The sequence below is a fragment of the Pseudophryne corroboree genome, chromosome 4, assembly GCF_028390025.1.
Source record: "Pseudophryne corroboree isolate aPseCor3 chromosome 4, aPseCor3.hap2, whole genome shotgun sequence".
NCBI lineage: Eukaryota > Metazoa > Chordata > Amphibia > Anura > Myobatrachidae > Pseudophryne > Pseudophryne corroboree.
The window spans coordinates 726179164-726206940 of record NC_086447.1 but is presented as its reverse complement, the minus strand read 5'-3'; the positions used below and the strand labels follow the sequence as shown (position 1 = coordinate 726206940).

General features: G+C 49.3%; 1 protein-coding gene and 1 long non-coding RNA gene across 2 annotated transcripts in view; one reads left to right on the top strand and one right to left on the bottom strand.

Moving 5' to 3' along the window:
* Nucleotides 1-27777, bottom strand: part of LOC134911720 (uncharacterized) — a 154611-nt gene that overhangs the window by 75369 nt on the left and 51465 nt on the right. The gene's annotated exons all lie outside the window — the stretch shown is intronic.
* Nucleotides 1-27777, top strand: part of LOC134909370 (ZP domain-containing protein-like) — a 76824-nt gene that overhangs the window by 4756 nt on the left and 44291 nt on the right. Inside the window, exon 3 of the mRNA XM_063916169.1 lies at nt 22443-22568. Within this exon, the coding sequence (XP_063772239.1) occupies nt 22443-22568 (126 nt within the window). The remainder of the gene's footprint in view (nt 1-22442; nt 22569-27777) is intronic.

The following is a 27777-nucleotide window of genomic DNA, read 5'->3' as shown; positions in this document are numbered from 1 at the left end:
CCAGACCTCAGTTAGGGAAACTGTGCCCGGAAGAGCTGACATTACTAGGAAAGGATTTGGAATCCAGGGTAAGACTCATACCAGCCACACCAATCACACCGTACAACTCGTGATAACTATACCCAGTTAACAGTATGAACAATAACTGAGCCTCTCTCAACAGATGGCTCCTACAATAACCCTTTAGATAAGCAATAACTATATACATGTATTGCAGAGAGTCCGCACTTGGGACGGGCTCCCAGCATCCACTACGGACTACGAGAAATAGAATTACCGGTGAGTAAATTCTTATTTTCTCTGACGTCCTAGTGGATGCTGGGTACTCCGTAAGGACCATGGGGATTATACCAAAGCTCCCAAACGGGCGGGAGAGTGCGGATGACTCTGCAGCACCGAATGAGCAAACTCAAGGTCCTCCTCAGCCAGGGTATCAAACTTGTAGAATTTTGCAAAAGTGTTTGAACCCGACCAAGTAGCAGCTCGGCAAAGTTGTAAAGCCGAGACCCCTCGGGCAGCCGCCCAAGAAGAGCCCACCTTCCTCGTGGAATGGGCTTTTACTGATTTAGGATGCGGCAGTCCAGCCGCAGAATGTGCAAGCTGAATGGTGCTACAGATCCAGCGAGCAATAGTCTGCTTTGAAGCAGGAGCACCCAGCTTGTTGGGTGCATGCAGGATAAATAGCGAGTCAGTTTTTCTGACTCTAGCCGTCCTGGAAACATAAAGTTTCAGGGCCCGGACTACGCCCAGCAACTTGGAATCCTCCAAGTCCCTAGTAGCCGCAGGCACCACAATAGGTTGGTTCAAATGAAACGATGATACCACCTTAGGGAGAAATTGGGGACGAGTCCTCCATTCTGCCCTTTCCATATGGAAGATCAGATATGGGCTTTTACATGACAAAGCCGCCAATTCTGACACACGCCTAGTCCAAGCTAAGGCCAAAAGCATGACCACTTTCCACGTGAGATATTTTAGCTCCACGGTCTTAAGTGGCTCAAACCAGTGGGATTTTAGGAATCCAACACACGTTAAGATCCCAAGGTGCCACTGGAGGCACAAAAGTGGCTGAATATGCAGCACCCCTGTAACAACGTCCGAACTTCAGGCAGTAAAGCCAGTTCTTTTTGAGAGAAAAAGGGATAGGGCCGAAATCTTGGCCTTTATGGATCCTAATTTTAGGCCCATAGTCACTCCTGACTGTAGGAAGTGCAGGAATCGACCCCCCTGGAATTCCTCTGTAGGGTCTTCTCGGCCACACACCAAGCAACCTATATTCGCCATATACAGTGAAAAAGTCTTGCTGTCACGTCTTTCCTAGCCTTTATCAGCGTAGGAATAACTGCATCCGGAAAGCCCTTTTCCGCTAGGATCCGGCGTTCAACCGCCATGCCATCCAACGCAGCCGCGGTAAGTCTTGGATCAGACAGGGTCCCTGTTGCAACATGTCCTGACTGAGAGGCTGAGGCCATGGGTCCTCTGAGAGCATTTCTTGCAGTTCCGGGTACCGAGTCCTTCTTGGCCAATCCGGAGCAAAGAATATTGTTCACACTCCTCCGTTTATTTATTTATTACAATTCTCAGCCCTTGGGTCTGAGAGGAAGAGGAGGGAATATATAGACCGACTGGAACACCCACGGTGTTACTAGTGCGACCACAACTATCGCCTGAGAGTCCCTTGACCCAGCGTAAAACCTTTTTTATCTTTTTATTGAGGTGGGACGCCATGTAGTCCACCTGAGGCAGTTTCCATCAATTTGCAAAACTGCGTGAAGACTTCCTGATGAAGTCACCACTTTCCCTGGTGGAGGTCATGTCCACTCCCGGAATGAACACTGCTGACAGTGCGCTTACTTGATTCTCCGCCCAGCGAAGAATTCTGGTGGCTTCTACCCTCGCCACCCTGCTCCTTGTGCCGCCCTGGCGGTTTACATGAGCCCTTGCGGTCTGACTGGATCAGAACCGGTTGGTCGCGAAGCAGGAACTCCGCTTGACTTAGGGCGTTGTATATGGCCCTTAGTTCCAGGATATTGATGTGAAGGCAAGTCTGTTGGCTTGACCACAAACCTTGGAATTTTCTTCCCTGTGTAACTGCCCCCCACCCTCGGAGGCTTGCATCCGTGGTCACCAGGACCCAGTCCTGAATGCCGAATCTGCGGCCCTCGAGAAGGTGAGCACTCCGCAGCCACCACAGGAGAGACACCCTGGCCCTGGGGGATAAGGTGATTAACCGATGCATCTGAAGATGTGATCCGGACCACTTGTCCAGTAAGTTCCATTGTCCTTGCATGGAACCAGCCGAAGGGGATGGCCTCGTATGATGCCATCATCCTTCCCAGGACTCAAGTGCAGTGATGCACTGACACCTGTTTTGGTTTTCAATAGATTCCTGACCAGTGTCATGAGCTCCTGAGCTCTCTCTATCGGGAGATAAACCCTCTTCTGGTCTGTGTCTAGGATCATGCCTAGGCGAGGCAGATGATCTGTAGGAACCAACTGCGACTTCGGAATATATAGAATCCAGTCGTGTTGCCGTTTCACTTCCAGAGAAGGTGATACGCTGTCCAGCAACTGCTCTCTTGATCTCGCTTTTATGAGGAGATCATCCAAGTATGTGATAATAGTGACACCTTGCTTCCTCAGGAGCACCATCATATCCGCCATTACTTTGGTGAAATTGGTAATGACAATCCCGTACCACAATTCTGAGGTACGCCTGATGAGGTGGATAAATGGGGACACGAAGGTATGCATCCCTTATGTCCCGATTAATTTCAGGCTTGCAATGACCGCTCTTAGCGATTCCATCTTGAACCTGAACCTTTTCAGGTATATGTTCAGGGATTTTAATTCAATATGGGTCTAACCGAACCGTCTGGTTTCGGGATTATAACATGGTCGAATAATAACACCCTCCTGTTGAAGGAGGGGACCCTTGACCACCACCTGTTGAAGATACAATTTACGAATTGCAGTTAACACTGGCTCCCTCTCTTGAGGGGAAGCCCGCCGGGTCCTCGTGAGGGGGGATCTTCTCACAGTCCAGCCTGTATCCCTGCGATACAATTTCTATTGCCCAGGGATCTAACAGGGAGTGAACCCACTTGTGGCTGAACTTACGAAGGCGTGTCCCCACCGGGCCTAGCTCCGCCTGTGGAGCCCCAGCGACATGCGGTGGTTTTTGTAGAGGCCGGGGAGGACTTCTGTTCCTGGGGACTAGCTGTGTTGTACAGCTTCTTTCCTCTGCCCCCGTCTCTGACAAGAATGGACGCACCTCAGACTTTCTTGTTTCTTTATTCGAAAAGCTGCATTTAATAATGTCGTGCTTTCCTAGGCTGTGCAGGAATATAAGGCAAAATAGCAGAATTACCAGCTATAGCTGTGGAGACCAGGCCCGAGAACCTTTCTCCACACAATCCTCAGCCTTCCATATGCCTCTTAAATCGGCATCATCTGTCCAATGAATATTCTACAGGACACGTCAAGCAGAAATCGACATAGCTTTTGTCTCTAGGACCCAGTATACTCATGTCCCTTTGGGCATGCTTTATAATTATATATCTATCACATGAGACAGCATCTTAAAATATTTATATGCATACTAGGGTCTCAATCTCTGCTGATAAGGTACCTGTCCACGCTGCCACAGCGCTATAAACCCATGCCGACACAATCGCCGGTCTGGGTAGTATACTAGAATGTGCACACTATCTGCAGGATCCCTGAGAATAGCTAGTGCAAACAGGACACCCAAGGGGAAGATTCTCAACACATCCTTCCTGGCCCTAGTGGGGAAAGGATACAGCCTGAGAATTCTCTTGTGGGAAGCTGCCGTCTCTTGTCTGGAGATTCCCACTCTTTTTCCTCATGAGAGAAGGGAAATTTACCTCAGCATTCTTCCCCTTAACATGTGTACTCTCGTGTCAGGGACAGATGAGTCATCAGTGATATGCAAATAAACTTTTATTCCAATAATCATATATTGAATATCTTTTAGCCCTCTTGGCTGTAACTTTGCATTATCGTAGTCGACAGTGGAGTTAAACTCCGTGTCGATACTTTGTTATTTTGGATAGTGAGCAAAGAGAGACTCTGAAGGACTCTGTGACATAGGGACAGACCAGGGTAGATTTCCTTTCTGTTCCCTAACCTTTTGTGCAATAATTTTACCTCAGCACTTACACATATCCAAACAGGTGTCGGCGTTGTTGACGGAGACACCCTCCCACACACTTATCCGCTCTATCACCTCCTTAGAGGAGCCTTTTACCTCAGACATGTCGACACACGCGTACCGACACACCACACACACAGGGGATGCTCTATTTGAAGACCGTTCCCCCACCAGGCCCTTTGGAGAGACAGAGAGAGAGTATGCCAGCACACACCACAGCGCTATATAATACAGGGATGTACACTATACTGAGTGATTTTTCCCCTATAGCAGCTTATATACACAGTTTTGCGCCTAAATTTATGTGCCCCCCCTCTCTTTTTTACCCTTTGTGTACCAGGATACTGCAGGGGAGAGCCTGGGGAGCTTCCTTCCAGCTGAGCTGTGAAGAGAAAATGGCGCCGGTGTGCTGAGGAAGAAAGCCCGGCCCCCTCAGCGGCGGGCTTCTGTCCTTTTATGTACTTTAATGGCGGGGGTTAATGCACATATACAGTTTATCAGACTGTATTATGTGCTTTTCGCCAAGTAAGGTAATCTAATTGCTGCCCAGGGCGCCCCCCCCAGCGCCCTGCACCCATCAGTGACCGGAGTGTGTGGTGTGCTAAGGGAGCAATGGCGCACAGCTGCAGTGCTGTGCGCTACCTTAATGAAGACCGGAGTCTTCAGCCACCGATTTTCAACTTCTCTTCGTTCTTCTGGCTCTGCAAGGGGGACGGCGGCGCGGCTCCGGGACCGGGCGACCGAGGACTGGGCCTGTGTTCGATCCCTCTGGAGCTAATGGTGTCCAGTAGCCTTAGAAGCCCAAGCTAGCTGCAAGCAGGTAGGTTCGCTTCTCTCCCCTCAGTCCCACGTAGCAGTGAGTCTGTTGCCAGCAGATCTCACTGAAAATAAAAAACCTAACAAATACTTTCTTTTCTAGGAAGTTCAGGAGAGCCCCTAGGGTGCATCCAGCTCTGGCCGGGCACAGATACTAACTGAGGTCTGGAGGAGGGGCATAGAGGGAGGAGCCAGTGCACACCAGATATAGTACCTAATCTTTCTTTTAAGAGTGCCCAGTCTCCTGCGGAGCCCATCTATACCCCATGGTCCTTACGGAGTACCCAGCATCCACTAGGACGTCAGAGAAATATATATATATATATATATATATATATATATATATATACACACACTCTGTATCATTGGAACTAAGGGGAGTATCGGGTAGTTTGGGTTAATTACCTCAAATAAATAAATCTTTCTATGGCGCTGCAAAATGGAGCAGCAGAAGACAGTACAAATAGTTCACCAATCTACAAAGACAATATGTAACAGAAAAATACAGTCTCACTTTCTGCGCTCCAAATGTCCCCTTGTTTTAAACGATCCTCACAGCGATGTCATGATATGCATGAAAAAAAAAAAAAGATTTTACTCACCGGTAAATCTATTTCTCGTAGTCCGTAGTGGATGCTGGGAACTCCGAAAGGACCATGGGGAATAGCGGCTCCGCAGGAGACTGGGCACAACTAAAGAAAGCTTTAGGTCACCTGGTGTGCACTGGCTCCTCCCACTATGACCCTCCTCCAAGCCTCAGTTAGGATACTGTGCTCGGAAGAGCTGACACAATAAGGAAGGATTTTGAATCCCGGGTAAGACTCATACCAGCCACACCAATCACACCGTATAACTCGTGATACTATACCCAGTTAACAGTATGAAAACACTGAGCCTCTCAACAGATGGCTCACCAATAACCCTTTTGTTAACAATAACTATGTACAAGTATTGCAGACAATCCGCACTTGGGATGGGCGCCCAGCATCCACTACGGACTACGAGAAATAGATTTACCGGTGAGTAAAATCTTATTTTCTCTAACGTCCTAGTGGATGCTGGGAACTCCGAAAGGACCATGGGGATTATACCAAAGCTCCCAAACGGGCGGGAGAGTGCGGATGACTCTGCAGCACCGAATGAGAGAACTCAAGGTCCTCCTCAGCCAGGGTATAAAATTTGTAGTAATTTTGCAAACGTGTTTGCCCCTGACCAAGTAGTAGCTCGGCCAAGTTGTAAAGCCGAGACCCCTCGGGCAGCCGCCCAAGATGAGCCCACCTTCCTTGTGGAATGGGCTTTTACTGATTTAGGATGCGGCAGTCCAGCCGCAGAATGCGCCAGCTGAATTGTGCTACAAATCCAGCGAGCAATAGTCTGCTTAGAAGCAGGAGCACCCATCTTGTTGGGTGCATACAGGATAAATAGCGAGTCAGTTTTCCTGACTCCAGCCGTCCTGGAAACATAAATTTTCAAGGCCCTGACTACGTCCAGTAACTTGGAATCCTCCAAGTCCCTAGTAGCCGCAGGCACTACAATAGGTTGGTTCAAGTGAAAAGCTGATACCACCTTAGAGAGAAACTGAGGACGAGTCCTCAATTCTGCCCTATCCATATGGAAAATCAGATAAGGGCTTTTACATGACAAAGCCGCCAATTCTGATACACGCCTGGCCGAAGCCAAGGCCAATAACATGACCACTTTCCACGTGAGATATTTTAGATCCACGGTTTTTAGTGGCTCAAACCAATGTGATTTTAGGAAACTCAACACCACGTTGAGATCCCAAGGTGCCACTGGGGGCACAAAAGGGGGCTGAATATGCAGCACTCCTTTTACAAATGTCTGAACTTCAGGTAGTAAAGCTAGTTCTTTCTGGAAGAAAATCAACAGAGCCGAGATCTGTACCTTAATGGAGCCTAATTTCAGGCCCATAGTCACTCCTGCCTGTAGGAAGTGCAGAAATCGACCCAGTTGAAATTCCTCTGTTGGGGCCTTTCTGGCCTCACACCAAGCAACATATTTCCGCCATATGCGGTGATAATGTTTTGCAGTTACATCTTTCCTGGCTTTAATCAGCGTAGGAATGACTTCCTCCGGAATGCCCTTTTCCTTTAGGATCCGGCGTTCAACCGCCATGCCGTCAAACGCAGCCGCGGTAAGTCTTGGAACAGACACGGCCCCTGCTGCAGCAGGTCCTGTCTGAGCGGCAGAGGCCATGGGTCCTCTGAGATCATCTCTTGAAGTTCCGGGTACCATGCTCGTCTTGGCCAATCCGGAACCACGTGTATTGTTCTTACTCCTCGTTTTCTTATTATTCTCAGTACCTTTGGTATGAGAGGCAGAGGAGGGAACACATAAACTGACTGGTACACCCACGGTGTCACTAGAGCGTCCACAGCTATCGCCTGAGGGTCCCTTGACCTGGCGCAATATCTGTCTAGTTTTTTGTTTAGGCGGGACGCCATCATGTCCACCTGTGGCCGTTCCCAACGATTTACAATCAGTGTGAAGACTTCTGGATGAAGTTCCCACTCTCCCGGGTGGAGGTCGTGCCTGCTGAGAAAGTCTGCTTCCCAGTTGTCCACTCCCGGAATGAACACTGCTGACAGTGCTAGTACGTGATTTTCCGCCCATCGGAGAAACCTTGTGGCTTCTGCCATCGCCATCCTGCTTCTTGTGCCGCCCTGTCGGTTTACATGGGCGACTGCCGTGATGTTGTCTGATTGGATCAGTACCGGCTGGTTTTGAAGCAGAGGCCTTGCCTGACTCAGGGCATTGTAAATGGCCCTCAGTTCCAGAATATTTATGTGTAGGGAAGTCTCCTGACTTGACCAAAGTCCCTGGAAGTTTCTTCCCTGTGTGACTGCCCCCCAGCCTCAAAGGCTGGCATCCATGGTCACCAGGACCCAGTCCTGTATGCCGAACCTGCGGCCCTCTTGAAGATGGGCACTCTGCAGCCACCACAGTAGAGATACCCTGGTCCTTGAAACAGGGTTATCAGTCGATGCATCTGAAGATGCGATCCGGACCACTTGTCCAACAGGTCCCACTGAAAAGTTCTTGCATGGAACCTGCCGAATGGGATTGCTTCGTAGGAAGCTACCATTTTTCTCAGGACTCGCGTGCAATGATGCACCGATACCTGTTTCGGCTTCAGGAGGTCTCTGACTAGAGATGACAGCTCCTTGGCTTTCTCCTCCGGGAGAAACACTTTTTTCTGGTCTGTGTCCAGAACCATCCCCAGGAACAGTAGACGTGTCGTAGGAACCAGCTGTGACTTTGGACTGTTTAGAATCCAACCGTGCTGTTGTAGCACTTTCCGAGATAGTGCTACCCCGACTAACAACTGCTCCTTGGACCTCGCCTTTATAAGGAGTTTGTCCAAGTACGGGATAATTAAAACTCCCTTTTTTCGAAGGAGTATCATCATTTCGGCCATTACCTTGGTAAACACCCTCGGTGCCGTGTACAGTCCAAACGGCAGTGTCTGGACTTGGTAATGGCAATCCTGTACCACAAATCTGAGGTACTCCTGGTGAGGATGGTAAATGGGGACATGCAGGTAAGCATCCTTGATGTCCAGGGATACCATGTAATCCCCCTCGTCCAGGCTTGCAATAACCGCCCTGAGCGATTCCATCTTGAACTTGAATTTTTTTATGTATGTGTTCAAGGATTTTAAATATAAAATGGGTCACACCGAACCGTGCGGTTTCGGTACCCCAAACAGTGTGGAATAGTAACCCCGTCCTTGTTGAAGTAGGGGCACCTTGACTATCACCTGCTGGGAATACAGCTTGTGAATTGCCTCTAGCACAGCCTCCCTGCCTGAGGGAGTTGTCGGCAAGGCAGATTTGAGGAAACGGCGGGGGGGAGACATCTCAAATTCCAGCTTGTACCCCTGAAATACTACTTGAAGGAAACAGGGATCCACCTGTGAGCGAGCCCACTGATCGCTGAAATTTTGAGGCGGCCCCCCACCGTACCTGGCTACGCCTGTGGAGCCCCCGCGTCATGCGGTGGACTCAGAGGAAGCGGGAGAAGAATTTTGATTCTGGGAACTGGCTGACTGGTGCAGCTTTTTCCCTCTTGCAGAAAGGAAGCGCCTTTGACCCGCTTGCTTTTCTGAAGCCGAAAGGACTGTACCTGATAACACAGTGCTTTCTTAGGCTGTGAGGAAACCTGAGGTAAAAAATTTTCTTCCCAGCTGTTGCTGTGGATACGAGGTCCCAGAGACCATCCCCAAATAATTCCTCACTCTTATAAGGCAGAATCCCTTTTAAAGTCAGCATCACCTGTCCAGTGACAGGTCTCTAATACCCTCCTGACAGAATGGACATTACATTAATTTTGGATGCCAGCCGGCAAAATATCCCTCTGTGCATCCTTCATATATAAGACGATGTCTTTAATATGTTCTTATGTTAGCAAACTAGTATGTTTGACAGGGTCACCGACCACGCTGCAGCAGCACGATCTGCAGGTCTCAGTCTAGTACCTGAGTGTGTAAATACAGACTTCAGGATAGCCTCCTGCTTTTTATCAACAGGTACCTTCAAAGTGGCCGTATCCTAAGACGGCAGTGCCACCCTTTTATTTTATTTTTAATTTATTTATTTATTTGACAACTGTGTGAGCGCCTTATCCACCCTAGGGGATATCTCCCAGCGTAACTTATCCTCTGGCGGGAAAGGGTACGCCATCAGTAACTTTTTAGAAATTACCAGTTTCTTATCGGGGGAACCCACGCTTTTTCACACACTTTATTCACTCATCTGATGGGGGAACAAAACACTGCCTGCTTTTTCTCCCCAAACATAAAACCCATTTTTAGAGGTACTTGGGTTAATGTCAGAAATGTGTAACCCATTTTTTATTGCCGGGATCAAGTCACGGATGTTCCTAGTGGATTGTGTATATGTCTCAACCTTGTCGACACTGGAGTCAGACTCCGTGTCGACATCTGTGTCTGCCATCTGAGGGAGTGGGCGTTTTTGAGCCCCTGATGGCCTTTGAGACGCCTGGGCAGGTGCGGGCTGAGAAGCCGTCTGTCCCACAGCTGTTACGTCATCCAGCCTTTTATGTAAGGAGTTGACACTGTCGGTTAATACCTTCCACCTATCCATCCACTCTGGTGTCGGCCCCACAGGGGGCGACATCACATTTATCGGCATCTGCTCCGTCACCACATAAACCTCCTCATCAAACATGTCGACACAGCCGTACCGACACACCGCACACACACAGGGAATGCTCTGACTGAGGACAGGACCCCACAAAGCCCTTTGGGGAGACAGAGAGAGAGTATGCCAGCACACACCAGAGCGCTATATAATGTGGGGATTAACACTATAACTGAGTGAATTTTCCCCAATAGCTGCTTGTATATACACTATTGCGCCTAAATTTAGTGCCCCCCAGTGGCGTAACTACTGCCCCCGCAGTCCTCGCGGTGGCTTGGGGGCGAGGGGCGCCACTGATTTACAGCAGACTGACATGCGGACGAGCGTCCGCATGTCAGTCTGCAGTCTCCTTCCCTCCGCCGCTTTTTGGAGGGACACAGAGGGCACAGCTCACCTCTCCTGTGTCCCTCCTGCTGCATCATCTCCGGCGGCCGCGGGTCTAATAGGGAGAAGTGCCGTCCGTGAGCTCTAATTGGCTCACGAACCGGCACTTCCCCCTATTAGACCCGCGGCCGCCGGAGATGATGCAGCAGGAGGGACACAGGAGAGACGAGCTGTGCCCTCCGTGTCCCTCCAAAAAGCGACGGCGGGGGGGTAAATATCTGGCACTGGGGGCATATATGGCACGGGGGGGGGAGGGGAGGGAGGAATATCTGGCACTGGGGCATTTCTGGCACTGGGGGGAATATCTGGCACTGGGGGGGGATATCTGGCACTGGGGCATATATGGCACTGGGGGGGAATATCTGGCACTGGGGGCATATATGGCACTGGGGGGGGGATATCTGGCACTGGGGGGGGATATCTGGCACTGGGGGCATATATGGCACTGGGGGGAATATCTGGCACTGAGGGGGGGGATATCTGGCACTGGGGCATATATGGCACTGGGGGGAATATCTGGCACTGGGGGGAATATCTGGCACTGGGGGGGGGGTATCTGGCACTGGGGCATATATGGCACTGGGGGGGAATATCTGGCACTGGGGGCATATATGGCACTGGGGGGGAATATCTTGCACTGGGGGCATATATGGCACTGGGGGGGGATATCTGGCACTGGGGGCATATATGGCACGGGGGGAATATATGGCACTGGGGGGGAATATCTGGCACTGGGGGCATATATGGCACGGGGGGAATATCTGGCACTGGGGGGGAATATATGGCACTGGGGGCATATATGGCACTGGGGGCATATTTGGCACTGGGGGGGAATATATGGCACTGGGGGCATATCTGGCACTGGGGGCATATGTGGCACTGGGGGGGAATATCTGGCACTGGGGGCATATGTGGCACTGGGGGGTATATGTGTACCTGGCACATGGGGGGGACGACTATATTTGGCACTGGGGCATGTAAGTACCTGGCACCGTGGGGGAATATTTGGCACTGGGGACATATGTGGCACTGGGAGCACAGCCCTAGCAACAAGGACTACCTCCTAGCAACGAGCATGACACCCAGTGCATGAAACACCTGGCAACGAGCATGACACCCAGTGCATGAAACACCTGGCAACGAGCATGACACCCAGTGCATGAAACCCCTGGCAACGAGCATGACACCCTGAGCATGAAAACCCCTGGCACCGTGCATGGAACCAAGAGCATGAAACCCCTGGCAACGAGCATGACACCCAGTGCATGAAACCCCTGACAACGAGCAGGTAATTGAAAAGTAATTAGAAGCCTTACTGTAGGACTTAATGTGTAATGGGCATTACGGTGTGTGGCATAATGTATCACGGACATTGCGGTGTGTGTCATAATGTGTCACAGGCATTACGGTGTATGGTATACTATATCGCGGGCATTGTGATATGTGGTATAATGTCTCAGGGTCATTGCAGTGTGTGGCATAATGTATCACGGACATTGCGGTGTGTGTCATAATGTGTCAGGCATTACGGTGTGTGGTTTACTATATCACGGCCATTGTGGTATGTGGTATAATGTCTCAGGGTCATTGCAGTGTGGCATAATACATAACGGGCATTGCGATGTGTGGCATAGGGTATAACGGGCAGGGCATTGCGGTATGTGTCACAGGCATTACGGTGTATGGTATACTATATCACGGGCATTGTGGTATAATGTCTCAAGGTCATTGCAGTGTGTGGCATAATGTGTCACAGGCATTGTATGTGCTATAATGTATCGGGCATTGCAATGTGTGGCATAATGTATCACGGACATTGCGGTGTGTGTCATAATGTGTCACAGACATTGTATGTGCTATAATGTATCAGGGGTATTGCAGTGTGTAGCATAATGTATAACGGGCATTGCGATTCCTGTCATAATGTGTCACAGGCATTACGGTGTGTGGCATAATGTGTCGGGGGCATTACAGTGTGTGCATATTGTGTCGTGCATTATTGTGTGCGGCATAATGTCTAAGGGCCATTGCAGTATGTGGCATAATGTATACTGGGCATTACTATAAGGAGGAAAAATGACAAATAATGTAAGGGGCATGAATCAGGATTATTTTTCTTTCCTGTGGTGGCCAACGTATGGGCGTGCAGGTTGCAAAACTGGGGTATAAGGTAGTCTTTTCCTGCAATGCCACGCCCCTTTATGCGAAACCACGCCCACTCCAACAAAACCACACCCCTTTTTTGGTGCGCGCATATTTATCCCTTTCTTGCTCCCAATTATGGAGCATGAAGGGGGGGGGGGGGGGCGCCGAAGAATTTTTTGGCTTGGGGAGAAAAATTTCTAGTTACGCCACTGGTGCCCCCCCTCTCTTTTTAACCCTTTGAGCCTGAAAACTACAGGGGAGAGCCTGGGGAGCTGTCTTCCAGTTGCACTGTGAAGAGAAAATGGCACCAGTGTGCTGAGGGAGATAGCTCCGCCCCTTTTTCGCTGACTTTTCTCCTGCTTTTTTATGGATTCTGGCAGGGGTATTTATCACATATATAGCCTCTGGGGCTATATATTGTGATGATTTTGCCAGGCAAGGTGTTTATATTGCTGCTCAGGGCGCCCCCCCCCCAGCGCCCTGCACCCATCAGTGACCGGAGTGTGAGGTGTGCATGAGGAGCAATGGCGCACAGCTGCAGTGCTGTGCGCTACCTTGGTGAAGACTGAAGTCTTCTGCCGCCGATTTTCCGGAACACTTCTTGCTTCTGGCTCTGTAAGGGGGCCGGCGGCGCGGCTCCGGGACCGAACATCAATGGCCGGTTCCATGCGGTCGATCCCTCTGGAGCTAATGGTGTCCAGTAGCCTAAGAAGCCCAAGCTACCACCAGTTAGGTAGGTTCGCTTCTTCTCCCCTTAGTCCCTCGCTGCAGTGAGTCTGTTGCCAGCAGATCTCACTGTAAAATAAAAAACCTAAAATATACTTTCTTTCTAGGAGCTCAGGAGAGCCCCTAGTGTGCATCCAGCTCGGCCGGGCACAAAGATCTAACTGAGGCTTGGAGGAGGGTCATAGTGGGAGGAGCCAGTGCACACCAGGTGACCTAAAGCTTTCTTTAGTTGTGCCCAGTCTCCTGCGGAGCCGCTATTCCCCATGGTGCTTTCGGAGTTCCCAGCATCCACTAGGACGTTAAATAAATAGACAACCGGCCATACCAATTTGGGGAACAGAGATGGAATTCGACTGACATGAAATTATCCGGATATCACAATAATTTGTCATATGCTCCCCTCAATGGATGAACCGGTTAGGACATCAATATTGCACTGTATCAACGCGTTTCGACGCTCGGCGGAGTCTTTATCAAGATTAAACAGTGTATATGACACTGATATGTGGACTCTCCTGTGTGGTCAGCTGGATCCATTGAGGGGAGCATATGACAAATTATTGTGATATCCGGATAATTTCATGTCAGTCGAATTCCATCTCTGTTCCCCAAATTGGTATGGCCGGTTGTCTATTTGTGTTCTATTTGTGAATTTTACATAAAAAGGGTTTCCTTTGCCCTAATTGGCTTCCCTTTTTTAATTACATACCCACCATATGAGTGATATCCATACTCATTATACGGGCGAAAGAGAAAATAATATCCACGGAAAAGAAACCTTTATGTGCTTTCTATCTCACTTTTTCAAGTAAGCATACACGTAAGGATTCATTACCGTATCTTCACGGCATCACTTTTGGGTGACCCCATAAGAAGGTGGACGTCGTATCTCTTTTCTGGGACCATCTTCATCACCTAGTTTCCCCTTTACACAGTGGAAAGAACTGTAGTGTCCATACAGGATTACACTATTGTATTTTGTTTTTCTTTTTTTCTCATGCATATCATGACATCGCTGTGAGGATCGTTTAAAACAAGGGGACATTTGGAGCGCAGAAAGTGAGACTGTATTTTTCTGTTACATGGGTTAATTACCTATTTCATATATACATACACACATATATACCCATACACACACACACATACATACATACATATGGGTTGGTCTGATATGCCGGCGGTATCCCAATGATGAAAATCCTGACAGGGGCAAGGTAAGTATACTTACCTTTCCACAATGCCCCGCTAACCCTCCCCCACCTCTGCAGCCTAACCATAACCCTCCCCGGGTGTGCCTAAACCTAACCTTCCCTTCACGCAGCCTGAACCTAAACCCCCCCCCCCCCCCCCCCACACACACACACCCCACCCGCAGCCTAACCATAACCCTCCCCGGGGTGCCTAAACTAAACCTAATCTCCCTGTAGCCTAAACCTAGCCACCTCTCCACAGCCTGACCCTAACTGCTCCCCCCCACCACCATGGATTCCTTCTCCGGTGGCCCAGCAAACATTCGTTCGGGTTTCCAGTGGTCGGGGTTCCTAGCACTGCCGGTATCCTGACCTGATCCCATACATATATATATACACACACACATATATATACATACTAACATATATATATACATATATATACATACACACACACACACACACACACACACACACACACACACACACACACACACACACACACACACACACAGTGGAAAGTTGGGAAAGTTGACCGGCACTCCCTTACCATAGGTTAATTGCCCAGGTGCCATCCAACAATAATAGAACTTCTAAAGGACAGGTAACGCCACTCACAGGTCCTGCGAGACCTGTGAGTGCCGTTCTCTGTCATTTAGAAGTTTTAGATAGATAGATACACATACATTGCCCACACACACACACACACACACATTGTACATGCATACAAAGCACACCATACTTACTGACTTGTAGTACGCCACATATATACACATTGTACACACAGCACACCACACAAATAAACACTGCACACACATACATAGCACACCACACACAAACACACACACACACATATTGCACACACAGGGCGGGATGTACTATCACTGATCGCGGGTCATTGACGGTCATCGCAATGATGCTAATCGCATATGTACTAACATATGCGATTAGTATCGCATTGCGATGCCAGGGGTGCCCTGCGGTCAGTGGTAGTCCCGAGGGGAAGCCCTGCAGCTCAGCGCCCACCGCACCCTGACCTCCTGCAGCATGGAGTACGGTCTGAGACCCCCTGCCGGCACCTGCCCATCTCCCGTCATATGCTCCTGCGTCCGGTCGCTACCACCATCAGCACCCGGAACCCCGGCACTACAAGCAGCTGTGTGGCCGGGGCAGGGTGCGAAGCAGCTGCAGGAAGCACGGAGTGCACCGGCTTCCGGAGGACGGGGAGGAGGAATAGGAGGACCCCCACCAGCTGCTGCAGGAGCTCGGAGGCAGGTGAGGATCCTGGAGCAGGCTGCCAGGACACTGGTGAGAGAGGGGGTCAGCGTTTGGCGGCGAGTGCTGTGGATTGCGGAAAGAAGCCCATAGGCTTCTATAGGGTATCGCCATAAAAAGATGGTGATACCCTCCGCACCGATATGTGGGCGGCTGGGTCTAGGGTACATTTCAAAATGCGTTAAAACCCCCGAAAATGGGGGTTTTACCGCATTTTTCCCTTTGTACATCCTGCCCACTGCATACCACAAACAAACATAGCACACCATATTCCTACACATTGCACATACACATATCACACTATACACGTACATAGGCCCTCATTCCGAGTCGTTCGCTCGGTAATTTTCATCGCATCGCAGTGAAATTCCGCTTAGTACGCATGCGCAATATTCGCACTGCGACTGCGCCAAGTAATTTAACAATGAAGATAGTATTTTTACTCACGGCTTTTTCTTCGCTCCGGCGATCGTAGTGTGATTGACAGGAAATGGGTGTTACTGGGCGGAAACACAGCGTTTTATGGGCGTGTGGATAAAAACGCTACCGTTTCCGGAAAAAACGCAGGAGTGGCCGGAGAAACGGGGGAGTGTCTGAGCGAACGCTGGGTGTGTTTGTGACGTCAAACCAGGAACGACAAGCACTGAACTGATCGCAGATGCCGAGTAAGTCTGAAGCTACTCTGAAACTGCTAAGTAGTTTGTAATCGCAATATTGCGAATACATCGTTCGCAATTTTAAGAAGCTAAGATTCACTCCCAGTAGGCGGCGGCTTAGCGTGTGTAACTCTGCTAAAATCGCCTTGCGAGCGATCAACTCGGAATGAGGGCCATAGTACACCATACACATTGCACACACAGCACACCACACATACAGTGCACACAAATACATAGCACACCCCACACAAATACATAGCACACCTCACACACATATTCTCACCATACGCATTGCACACACGCAATCACGCATACATAGTACAGTACACCACCACATACACATTAACCACACAGCACACATACAAAATAAATTAAGCTGTCATAATTTATTAAAGATCGCCCCCCCCCCCCCCCCCTCTCCCCCATTCACCTTCCCCCGCGAGACACACACACCTGTCTCCCCAAGGCAGAGCGGCTCCGGAAGACACAACCCAGCAACCCCGGGTCAGCAGGTCTCACACGGAACTGCCTAGGAGGGGCTGACGCTGCAGCTCCCCCTACAGTCAGACAGCCAGCCTCTTTGTCAGTGTGATGAGCAGGCAGCTGTGCGTTACTGACACAGCTGCCTGCGCTCCACACTGTCTCGTCCCTCTCCTTCCCCAAAAGAATCATCAGTGAGGATGGATCGGCGGGCAGGCCCCTGCGTGCGCTGAGCTGAGCCATCACTCAGTAAGCTCTGCAGTGGGGAGGGGAGCGCAATGCCCCGCAGTGCAGTGCCGCTGATCAGATCGGATTAGAGATCTGATCTCCGGTGAGTGGAGGGGGGCCCTTTTCTGACAGGGGGCCCCGGGGTACTTAACCCCGGAGCCCCCCCGTTAATCCGGCTCTGGCGCATGCGCAGAACTCTGTGAAAATGGCCATTTTCACTGAATTTTAACAGCACTGCTGACGTCGGCGCGGGATTCAGGAGCGGTAAGTATTCCAAAAATGAGTGGAGCATTTGTGGTGTGGGCCCACCTGGACTCAGGGGCACGTGTGCACCGCACACACTGCACCCATTATAAATATACCAGTGGGTGGGGACCATTTCCCTGAAATAGAGACGCATTCCCTCTGTGTTGTGGGAGTGCCGAGGCCAGTGACTGCATCTTAAGATGCAGATTTATTGGCCTCAGCAGCAGTGATGTCATCTTAAGGTTACCCAGATGGCCGATGCTGCGACTGATGGCCATGACGGTGATCCAATGACCTTTAGATGCAGCAGCTAGTCAGATAAGCCATAAGTGGGCGTCTTTTTCCACACTATGGCCTTTGAATATTTTCGCACAGCCGGGGCATAAAAAGACACAGCAGTGGTGCACCTCTGAATCAGCCCTATAGCTCCAACATATTGCACTGTGTTGTCTTGTTTGTGACAGTGGACTAGACACATACACAGTACAGTATATAATACGATATGTATAAAGTTCTACATGAATGTTTTATGCACCAAAAGTAGTCAGTACGTGTAATATAACATACCTCCCAACTTGTGTGCAATGGTGTCCGGGACAAATGCATGCGCCGAAGTTGCGCATCCAAAATTAGGGGGCATGGCTTAGCAGTAAGGGTGCATGTCCTCGCAGGGAATGCCGACCGTGTGAGCCATGTCAGCATGTTTGTCATGCTGGGGGCATGCGCCTATTATTCATTCTCGGCTGCAGCGGTGTCAGAATGTCGCCCCCCAACCTCCCCCCATCCAATGGGACACTGCAACCCCCGGGTGTGACAACGGGACAGTCCCAGAAAACCAGGACTGTCCTGCTTAAAATGGGGACAGTTGGGCACTATGGTGTAATAGGAGATACTGTAGTGTGAGACAGGTAGTAGTCCTATTATTACAGAAAAAAAGGTAAACAAGAGAGAGGAAGCATCACTACATTGTGATACCACCGAGCTAGCAGAGGCATTATACGGAAAGAATAGGTTATAGATAGGACCTTGCTATAATATAGCTGATAAGTCCCTGTGAGACCTGCAGCTGTAATAATGTGAGAGGCTGTGTAATACAATTAGTACTTGAGGTGGAGCTGCAAGAATATACAACAATGGGGTTTATTTACTAAGATTCGTAATTTCCGAAAAAAGGTCAAAGTTCAATCACGAATGACATCGACAGTGTAAAACTGCAACTTTTTGAATGGATTACGACTAATTTACTAAGCTGTCGTATTCGTGTTTTTCTTTGCTTCCGATGTCGATGTCATTCGTGTTTTTTTACCTAATTTGACGGCAGTGATTAGCAAAACACTGCCGTTTTTTTTTACAATCAATCTCGGCCGGATCTGTGTGATCCGTGCTGGGGTTCGTATTTTTTTTTTTTTTAAATTAAACAAAGTAAAATCCTAAAAAAAATTGCGTGGGGTCCCCCCTCCTAAGCATAACCAGCCTCGGGCTCTTTGAGCCGATCCTGGTTGCAGAAATATGGGAAAAAAAATGACAGGGGTTCCCCCATATTTAAGCAACCAGCATCGGGCTCTGCGCCTGGTCCTGGTCCCAAAAATACGGGGGACAAAAAGAGTAGGGGTCCCCCGTATTTTTAAAACCAGCACCGGGCTCCACTAGCTGGACAGATAATGCCACAGCCGGGGGTCACTTTTATATAGTGCCCTGCGGCCGTGGCATCAAAAATCCAACTAGTCACCCCTGGCCGGGGTACCCTGGGGGAGTGGGGACCCCCTCAATCAAGGGGTCCCCCCCCCCCCCTGCCACCCAAGGGCCAGGGGTGAAGCCCGAGGCTGTCCCCCCCCATCCAATGGGCTGCGGATGGGAGGGCTGATAGCCTTTGTTGAAAAATAAAAGATATTGTTTTTAGTAGCAGTACTACAAGTCCCAGCAAGCCTCCCCCGCATGCTGGTACTTGGAGAACCACAAGTACCAGCATGCGGCGGAAAAACTGGCCCGCTGGTACCTGTAGTACTACCACTAAAAAAATACCCAAAAAAACACAAGACACACACACCGTGAAAGTATAATTTTATTACATACACACATACATACATACTTACCTTATGTTCTCACGCAGGTCGGTCCTCTTGTCCAGTAGAATCCAAGGGGTACCTGTTGAAGAAATTCTACTCACCAGATCCCGTGGTCCAGGCTCCTCGTCAAATCCAGGCATAATCCACGTACTTGAATAAAACAAAAAAACGCTTGCCCGACCACGAACTGAAAGGTGACCCATGTTTGCACATGGGTCACCTTTCCCCGAATGCCAGAAACCAACTTTGCCTTCTGGCTAAGTGGGTTTCTTCAGCCAATCAGGGAGTGCCACGTTGTAGCACTCTCCTGATCGGCTGTGTGCTCCTGTACTGAGTGACAGGCGGCACACGGCAGTGTTACAATGTAGCGCCTATGCGCTACATTGTAACCAATGCTGGGAACTTTCTGCCCTGCGGTTGACCTAAAGTGACGTCACCGCTGAGCAGAAAGTTCCCATCATTGGTTACAATGTAGCGCATAGGCGCTACATTGTAACACTGCCGTGTGCCGCCTGTCAGTGAAGACAGGAGCACACAGCTGATCAGGAGAGTGCTACAACGTGGCACTCCCTGATTGGCTGAAGAAACCCACTTAGCCAGAAGGCAAAGTGGGTTTCTGGCATTCGGGGAAAGGTGACCCATGTGCAAACATGGGTCACCTTTCAGTTCGTGGTCGGGCAAGCGTTTTTTTGTTTTATTCAAGTACGTGGATTATGCCTGGATTTGACGAGGAGCCTGGACCACTGGATCTGGTGAGTAGAATTTCTTCAACAGGTACCCCTTGGATTCTACTGGACAAGAGGACCGACCTGCGTGAGAACATAAGGTAAGTATGTATGTATGTGTGTATGTAATAAAATTATACTTTCACGGTGTGTGTGTCTTGTGTTTTTTTGGGTATTTTTTTAGTGGTAGTACTACAGGTACCAGCGGGCCAGTTTTTCCGCCGCATGCTGGTACTTGTGGTTCTCCAAGTACCAGCATGCGGGGGAGGCTTGCTGGGACTTGTAGTACTGCTACTAAAAACAATATCTTTTACATTTCAACAAAGGCTATCAGCCCTCCCATCCGCAGCCCATTGGATGGGGGGGGACAGCCTCGGGCTTCACCCCTGGCCCTTGGGTGGCTGGGGGGGGGGACCCCTTGATTGAGGGGGTCCCCACTCCCCCAGGGTACCCCGGCCAGGGGTGACTAGTTGGATTTTTGATGCCACGGCCGCAGGGCGCTGTATAAAAGTGACCCCCGGCTGTGGCATTATCTGTCCAGCTAGTGGAGCCCGGTGCTGGTTTTAAAAATACGGGGGACCCCTACTCTTTTTGTCCCCCGTATTTTTGGGACCAGGACCAGGCGCAGAGCCCGATGCTGGTTGCTTAAATATGGGGGAACCCCTGTCATTTTTTCCCCCATATTTCTGCAACCAGGATCGGCTCAAAGAGCCCGAGGCTGGTTATGCTTAGGAGGGGGGACCCCACGCATTTTTTTTTAACAACAAAAAGCACTTTCCCACCACTTCCCATTGATATACATGCACGGATCTCATGGATCCCTGCATGCATCTCAAATCACGAAAAAAAAAAGCAGGTCTGTTTTTTTTTAGGACTTTTTTGCGAATTGTAATTATTCACGGCAGTGTTTTGTGTTTTTTTGCTTAGTAAATGACCGAGATTCGTATCTAAACAGGCGTAATTTGACCGATGGTGTATTCATTCGTAATTTTTTACCTGAACTAGCAAAAAATTACGAATGCCCTCATCACTGCCGTGATTAGTGTTTAGTAAATGACCGAGATTGACCGAGATGACACTTTGATGAAAAAACGGCATCTCGGTCAAAATCGGGAGCTTAGTAAATATACCCCAATGTATATAGAAGGACTGATGGGGAGTTGGACGCATTTTGGGCCAAACTCTCAGGTGTAAAATGTGCCTGAAAAAAATATCCATTTTGTGTAATTTACTGAGCTGAATGCTTCTGGGGATGCGCCCAGCTCTACAAGAGTATTGTATGTAGTATTTTAACGCCAGGAGAAAACAATACTTTACTGTACTTGCCATGTTTAATCTAGAGTACTTGATTAATTTTAATCTGAGTTTCTGTAGTGTACAGCTAATGTGAGGATCCATACACCTTCAAGCAGGAAGCTGGCTGCCACTGATTGTAAGGCCAGGTACACATCAGAATGACGTGTTCCCGGCTGATTCGACAGTGATAGGATGACACATCACGCCGTGTGTACACACTGCACGATGAAGTGGTATGACTGTACAATGTACAATGCAGCATGGCATTGTACGCGGTATCTTCTGATGGGATGGAGTTAAAATACCAGCTGTCGGGATCCCGGCTTTCAGGAGACCGACCCCGGAATCTCGATAGCCGATGAAATACCACCAGAAGCTATCCTGACCTGCGTAGGGTATTCCCACTCGGTTGGTGGGTCCATGCCACCAACTGAGTGGGAATATAACCTGTGGCAAGCGCAGCGAGCTTCCTCATACTGACAGCCGGCATCCCATCTGCTGGTAAAACATACCGATTCCCTTCTGATTGCCCATACAACATGGCCAACCAGAAGATATTGCATATGACCTGCAGGAGCATGCAATTGCCCATACACACTGCATGATCCGCTTTGCCTGGAAACGACATATTGTGCAGATATTATTCTAGTTTGTACCCGACCTAAGCCAACCGCCGCACCTGTCATTATTAGTATTGGTGTATGCAGCAGCCACATGCTAGGTGCAAGAGATCCATCAGAAACAGGCTTCTCTTCCCTGTACACACGACTCGCGCAGAGCTTTAGCTAAACACCCATGACACTCACGTGACATTCTCATGACATTTCCATGAGATAGATCTCTTGCATGTAGCCGCTCAGTTTCAGCCCATTTCAAGCAAAACAAGATCTGGCAGAGATCCGTCAAAGTGCTATTTGCATCTTTGAGGAGAGAGCAGTCCAATCAGAATCAAGCCTAGAGGGTGACCGTTGGATGTGGGTAATGACACAGTGGTGTATAGTGGGATCCGGTCTGAAGATCGACAGTGTCTAGGTCGACAATGTTTAGGTCGACCACTATAGGTCGACAGTCACTAGGTCGACATGGATGGAAGGTCGACAGGGTTTCTAGGTTGACATGTGCTAGGTCGACAGGTCTAAAGGTCGACATGAGTTTTTTAAAAAAAAAAATTTAATTTTTTCATACTTAACGATCCACGTGGACTACGATTGGAACGGTAAAGTGTGCCGAGCGAAGCGGTAGCGGAGCGAAGGCACCATGCCCGAAGCATGGCGAGCGAAGAAAACGACACACAAAAAAAAAATCCTCATGTCGACCTTTAGACCCGTCGACCTAGCACTTGTCGACCTAGAAACCATGTCGACCTTCCATCCATGTCGACCTAGTGACTGTCGACCTAAACATTGTCGACCTAGACACTGTCGATTTGATGAACCACACCCGTGTATAGTATAGTATAGTACAAAGAAGAGAGTGATCTTTTCTACTTGGTCACAGAAGATGTTAGGGGTTGTAGAATTATATGACAAGGTGCCATTTCTCCTGTGAGACTTAACGTGGCTATATATTTATGCGTCTTCTCCTAGGGAGGAGCCGCATAAGATTTACCTGGAACCGCCCGGCAGCTTCCCGGGTGGCAGGATCGCATACGATACATTGTATGCGGTCCTTTTGCATATGATGTATCATATGCGTATGCCATCTCAGCCATGCCTGGGGGATCCGATATATCTATAGTGCAGTACTTCCGATATAGGGGCTCCAATCCGATGCTCACGGGACTGCGCATCGGATCGGAGGTAAAGCACATGCGATTTGGCAGTTTTCATCCGATTTATCAGCCCAATATTTGTTTACAGTAGGTAATAAATGCCATATACCATTGCACATCTCTATGAATTGAGTTGATGAGGTTGCATTGCAAATTCTCCACTGAGGCTATGAAGAACTTGTCATGACGTGCGTGGCAGAAAATGTAATATGTATCTTGTGTTATTCTTAGGCAGCGGCAGCTGCAGCCCTTGGGCTGCACCGCTGACCACATAGTGCAGGTGGGAACTTAGCACACATACATGTTATGAATCGATGTATGTAAATAAGAATTTACTCACCGGTAATTCTATTTCTCGTAGTTCGTAGTGGATGCTGGGTACTCTGTAAGGACCATGGGGTATAGACGGGCTCCGCAGGAGACTGGGCACTCTTAAAAGAAAGATTAGGTACTATATCTGGTGTGCACTGGCTCCTCCCTCTATGCCCCTCCTCCAGACCTCAGTTAGGGAAACTGTGCCCGGAAGAGCTGACATTACTAGGAAAGGATTTGGAATCCAGGGTAAGACTCATACCAGCCACACCAATCACACCGTACAACTCGTGATAACTATACCCAGTTAACAGTATGAACAATAACTGAGCCTCTCTCAACAGATGGCTCATACAATAACCCTTTAGTTAAGCAATAACTATATACATGTATTGCAGAGAGTCCGCACTTGGGACGGGCTCCCAGCATCCACTACGGACTACGAGAAATACAATTACCGGTGAGTAAATTCTTATTTTCTCTGACGTCCTAGTGGATGCTGGGTACTCCGTAAGGACCATGGGGATTATACCAAAGCTCCCAAACGGGCGGGAGAGTGCCGATGACTCTGCAGCACCGAATGAGCAAACTCAAGGTCCTCCTCAGCCAGGGTATCAAACTTGTAGAATATTGCAAAAGTGTTTGAACCCGACCAAGTAGCAGCTCGGCAAAGTTGTAAAGCCGAGACCCCTCGGGCAGCCGCCCAAGAAGAGCCCACCTTCCTTGTGGAATGGGCTTTTACTGATTTAGGATGTGGCAGTCCAGCCGCAGAATGTGCAAGCTGAATCGTGCTACAGATCCAGCGAGCAATAGTCTGCTTTGAAGCAGGAGCACCCAGCTTGTTGGGTGCATGCAGGATAAATAGCGAGTCAGTTTTTCTGACTCTAGCCGTCCTGGAAACAAAGTTTCAGGGCCCGGACTACGTCCAGCAACTTGGAATCCTCCAAGTCCCTAGTAGCCGCAGGCACCACAATAGGTTGGTTCAAATGAAACGATGATACCACCTTAGGGAGAAATTGGGGACGAGTCCTCCATTCTGCCCTTTCCATATGGAAGATCAGATATGGGCTTTTACATGACAAAGCCGCCAATTCTGACACACGCCTAGTCCAAGCTAAGGCCAAAAGCCTGACCACTTTCCACGTGAGATATTTTAGCTCCACGGTCTTAAGTGGCTCAAACCAGTGGGATTTTAGGAATCCAACACACGTTAAGATCCCAAGGTGCCACTGGAGGCACAAAAGGGGATGAATATGCAGCACCCCTGTAACAACGTCCGAACTTCAGGCAGTGAAGCCAGTTCTTTTTGAGAGAAAAAGGGATAGGGCCGAAATCTTGGCCTTTATGGATCCTAATTTTAGGCCCATAGTCACTCCTGACTGTAGGAAGTGCAGGAATCGACCCCCCTGGAATTCCTCTGTAGGGCCTTCCCGGCCACACACCAAGCAACCTATTTTCGCCATATACAGTGAAAAAGTCTTGCTGTCACTTCTTTCCTAGCCTTTATCAGCGTAGGAATAACTGCATCCGGAATGCCCTTTTCCGCTAGGAACCGGCGTTCAACCGCCATGCCGTCCAACGCAGCCGCGGTAAGTCTTGGATCAGACAGGGTCCCTGTTGCAACATGTCCTGACTGAGAGGCAGAGGCCATGGGTCCTCTGAGAGCATTTCTTGCAGTTCCGGGTACCGAGTCCTTCTTGGCCAATCCGGAGCAAAGAATATTGTTCACACTCCTCCGTTTATTACAATTCTCAGCCCTTGGGTCTGAGAGGAAGAGGAGGGAATATATAGACCGACTGGAACACCCACGGTGTTACTAGTGCGACCACAGCTATCGCCTGAGAGTCCCTTGACCCAGCGTAAAACCTTTTTTATCTTTTTATTGAGGTGGGACGCCATGTAGTCCACCTGAGGCAGTTTCCATCAATTTGCAAAACTGCGTGAAGATTTCCTGATGAAGTCACCACTTTCCCGGGTGGAGGTCGTGTCCACTCCCGGAATGAACACTGCTGACAGTGCGCTTACTTGATTCTCCGCACAGCGAAGAATTCTGGTGGCTTCTACCCTCGCCACCCTGCTCCTTGTGCCGCCCTGGCGGTTTACATGAGCCCCTGCGGTCTGACTGGATCAGAACCGGTTGGTCGCGAAGCAGGAACTCCGCTTGACTTAGGGCGTTGTATATGGCCCTTAGTTCCAGGATATTGATGTGAAGGCAAGTCTGTTGGCTTGACCACAAACCTTGGAATTTTCTTCCCTGTGTAACTGCCCCCCACCCTCGGAGGCTTGCATCCATGGTCACCAGGACCCAGTCCTGAATGCCGAATCTGCGGCCCTCGAGAAGGTGAGCACTCCGCAGCCACCACAGGAGAGACACCCTGGCCCTGGGGGATAGGGTGATTAACCGATGCATCTGAAGATGTGATCCGGACCACTTGTCCAGTAAGTTCCATTGTCCTTGCATGGAACCAGCCGAAGGGGATTGCCTCGTATGATGCCATCATCATTCCCAGGACTCGAGTGCAGTGAAGCACTGACACCTGTTTTGGTTTTCAATAGATTCCTGACCAGTGTCATGAGCTCCTGAGCTCTCTCTATCGGGAGATAAACCCTCTTCTGGTCTGTGTCTAGGATCATGCCTAGGCGAGGCAGATGAGCTGTAGGAACCAACTGCGACTTCGGAATATATAGAATCCAGTCGTGTTGCCGTTTCACTTCCAGAGAAGGTGATACGCTGTCCAGCAACTGCTCTCTTGATCTCGCTTTTATGAGGAGATCATCCAAATATGTGATAATAGTGACACCTTGCTTCCGCAGTAGCACCATCATATCCGCCATTACCTTGGTGAAATTGGTAATGACAATCCCGTACCGCAATTCTGAGGTACGCCTGATGAGGTGGATAAATGGGGACACGAAGGTATGCATCCCTTATGTCCCGATTCATTTCAGGCTTGCAATGACCGCTCTTAGCGATTCCATCTTGAACCTGAACCTTTTCAGGTATATGTTCAGGGATTTTAATTCAATATGGATCTAACCGAACCGTCTGGTTTCGGGATTATAAAATGGTCGAATAATAACACCCTCTTGTTGAAGGAGGGGACCCTTGACCACCACCTGTTGAAGATACAATTTACGAATTGCAGTTAACACTGGCTCCCTCTCTTGGGGGGAAGCCCGCCGGGTCCTCGGTGAGGGGGGATCTTCTCACAGTCCAGCCTGTATCCCTGCGATACAATTTCTATTGCCCAGGGATCTAACAGGGAGTGAACCCACTTGTGGCTGAACTTACGAAGGCGTGTCCCCACCGGGCCTAGCTCCGCCTGTGGAGCCCCAGCGACATGCGGTGGATTTTTGTAGAAGCCGGGGAGGACTTCTGTTCCTGGGGTCTAGCTGTGTTGTACAGCTTCTTCCCTCTGCCCCCGGCTCTGACAAGAAAGGACGCACCTCAGACTTTCTTGTTTCTTTATTCGAAAAGCTGCATTTAATAATGTCGTGCTTTCCTAGGCTGTGCAGGAATATTAGGCAAAATATCAGAATTACCAGCTATAGCTGTGGAGACCAGGCCCGAGAACCTTTCTCCACACAATCCTCAGCCTTCCATATGCCTCTTAAATCGGCATCATCTGTCCAATGTATATTCTACAGGACACGTCAAGCAGAAATCGACATAGCTTTTGTCTCTAGGACCCAGTATACTCATGTCCCGTTGGGCATGCTTTATAATTATATATCTATCACTTAAGACAGCATCTAAAAATATTTATATGCATACTAGGGTCTCAATCTCTGCTGATAAGGTACCTGTCCACGCTGCCACAGCGCTATAAACCCATGCCGACACAATCGCCGGTCTGGGTAGTATACTAGAATGTGCACACTATCTGCAGGATCCCTGAGAATTGCTAGTGCAAACAGGACACCCAAGGGGAAGATTCTCAACACATCCTGGCCCTAGTGGGGAAAGGATACAGCCTGAGAATTCTCTTGTGGGAAGCTGCCGTCTCTTGTCTGGAGATTCCCGCTCTTTTTCCTCAGGAGAGGAGGGAAATTTACCTCAGCATTCTTCCCCTTAACATGTGTACTCTCGTGTCAGGGACAGAT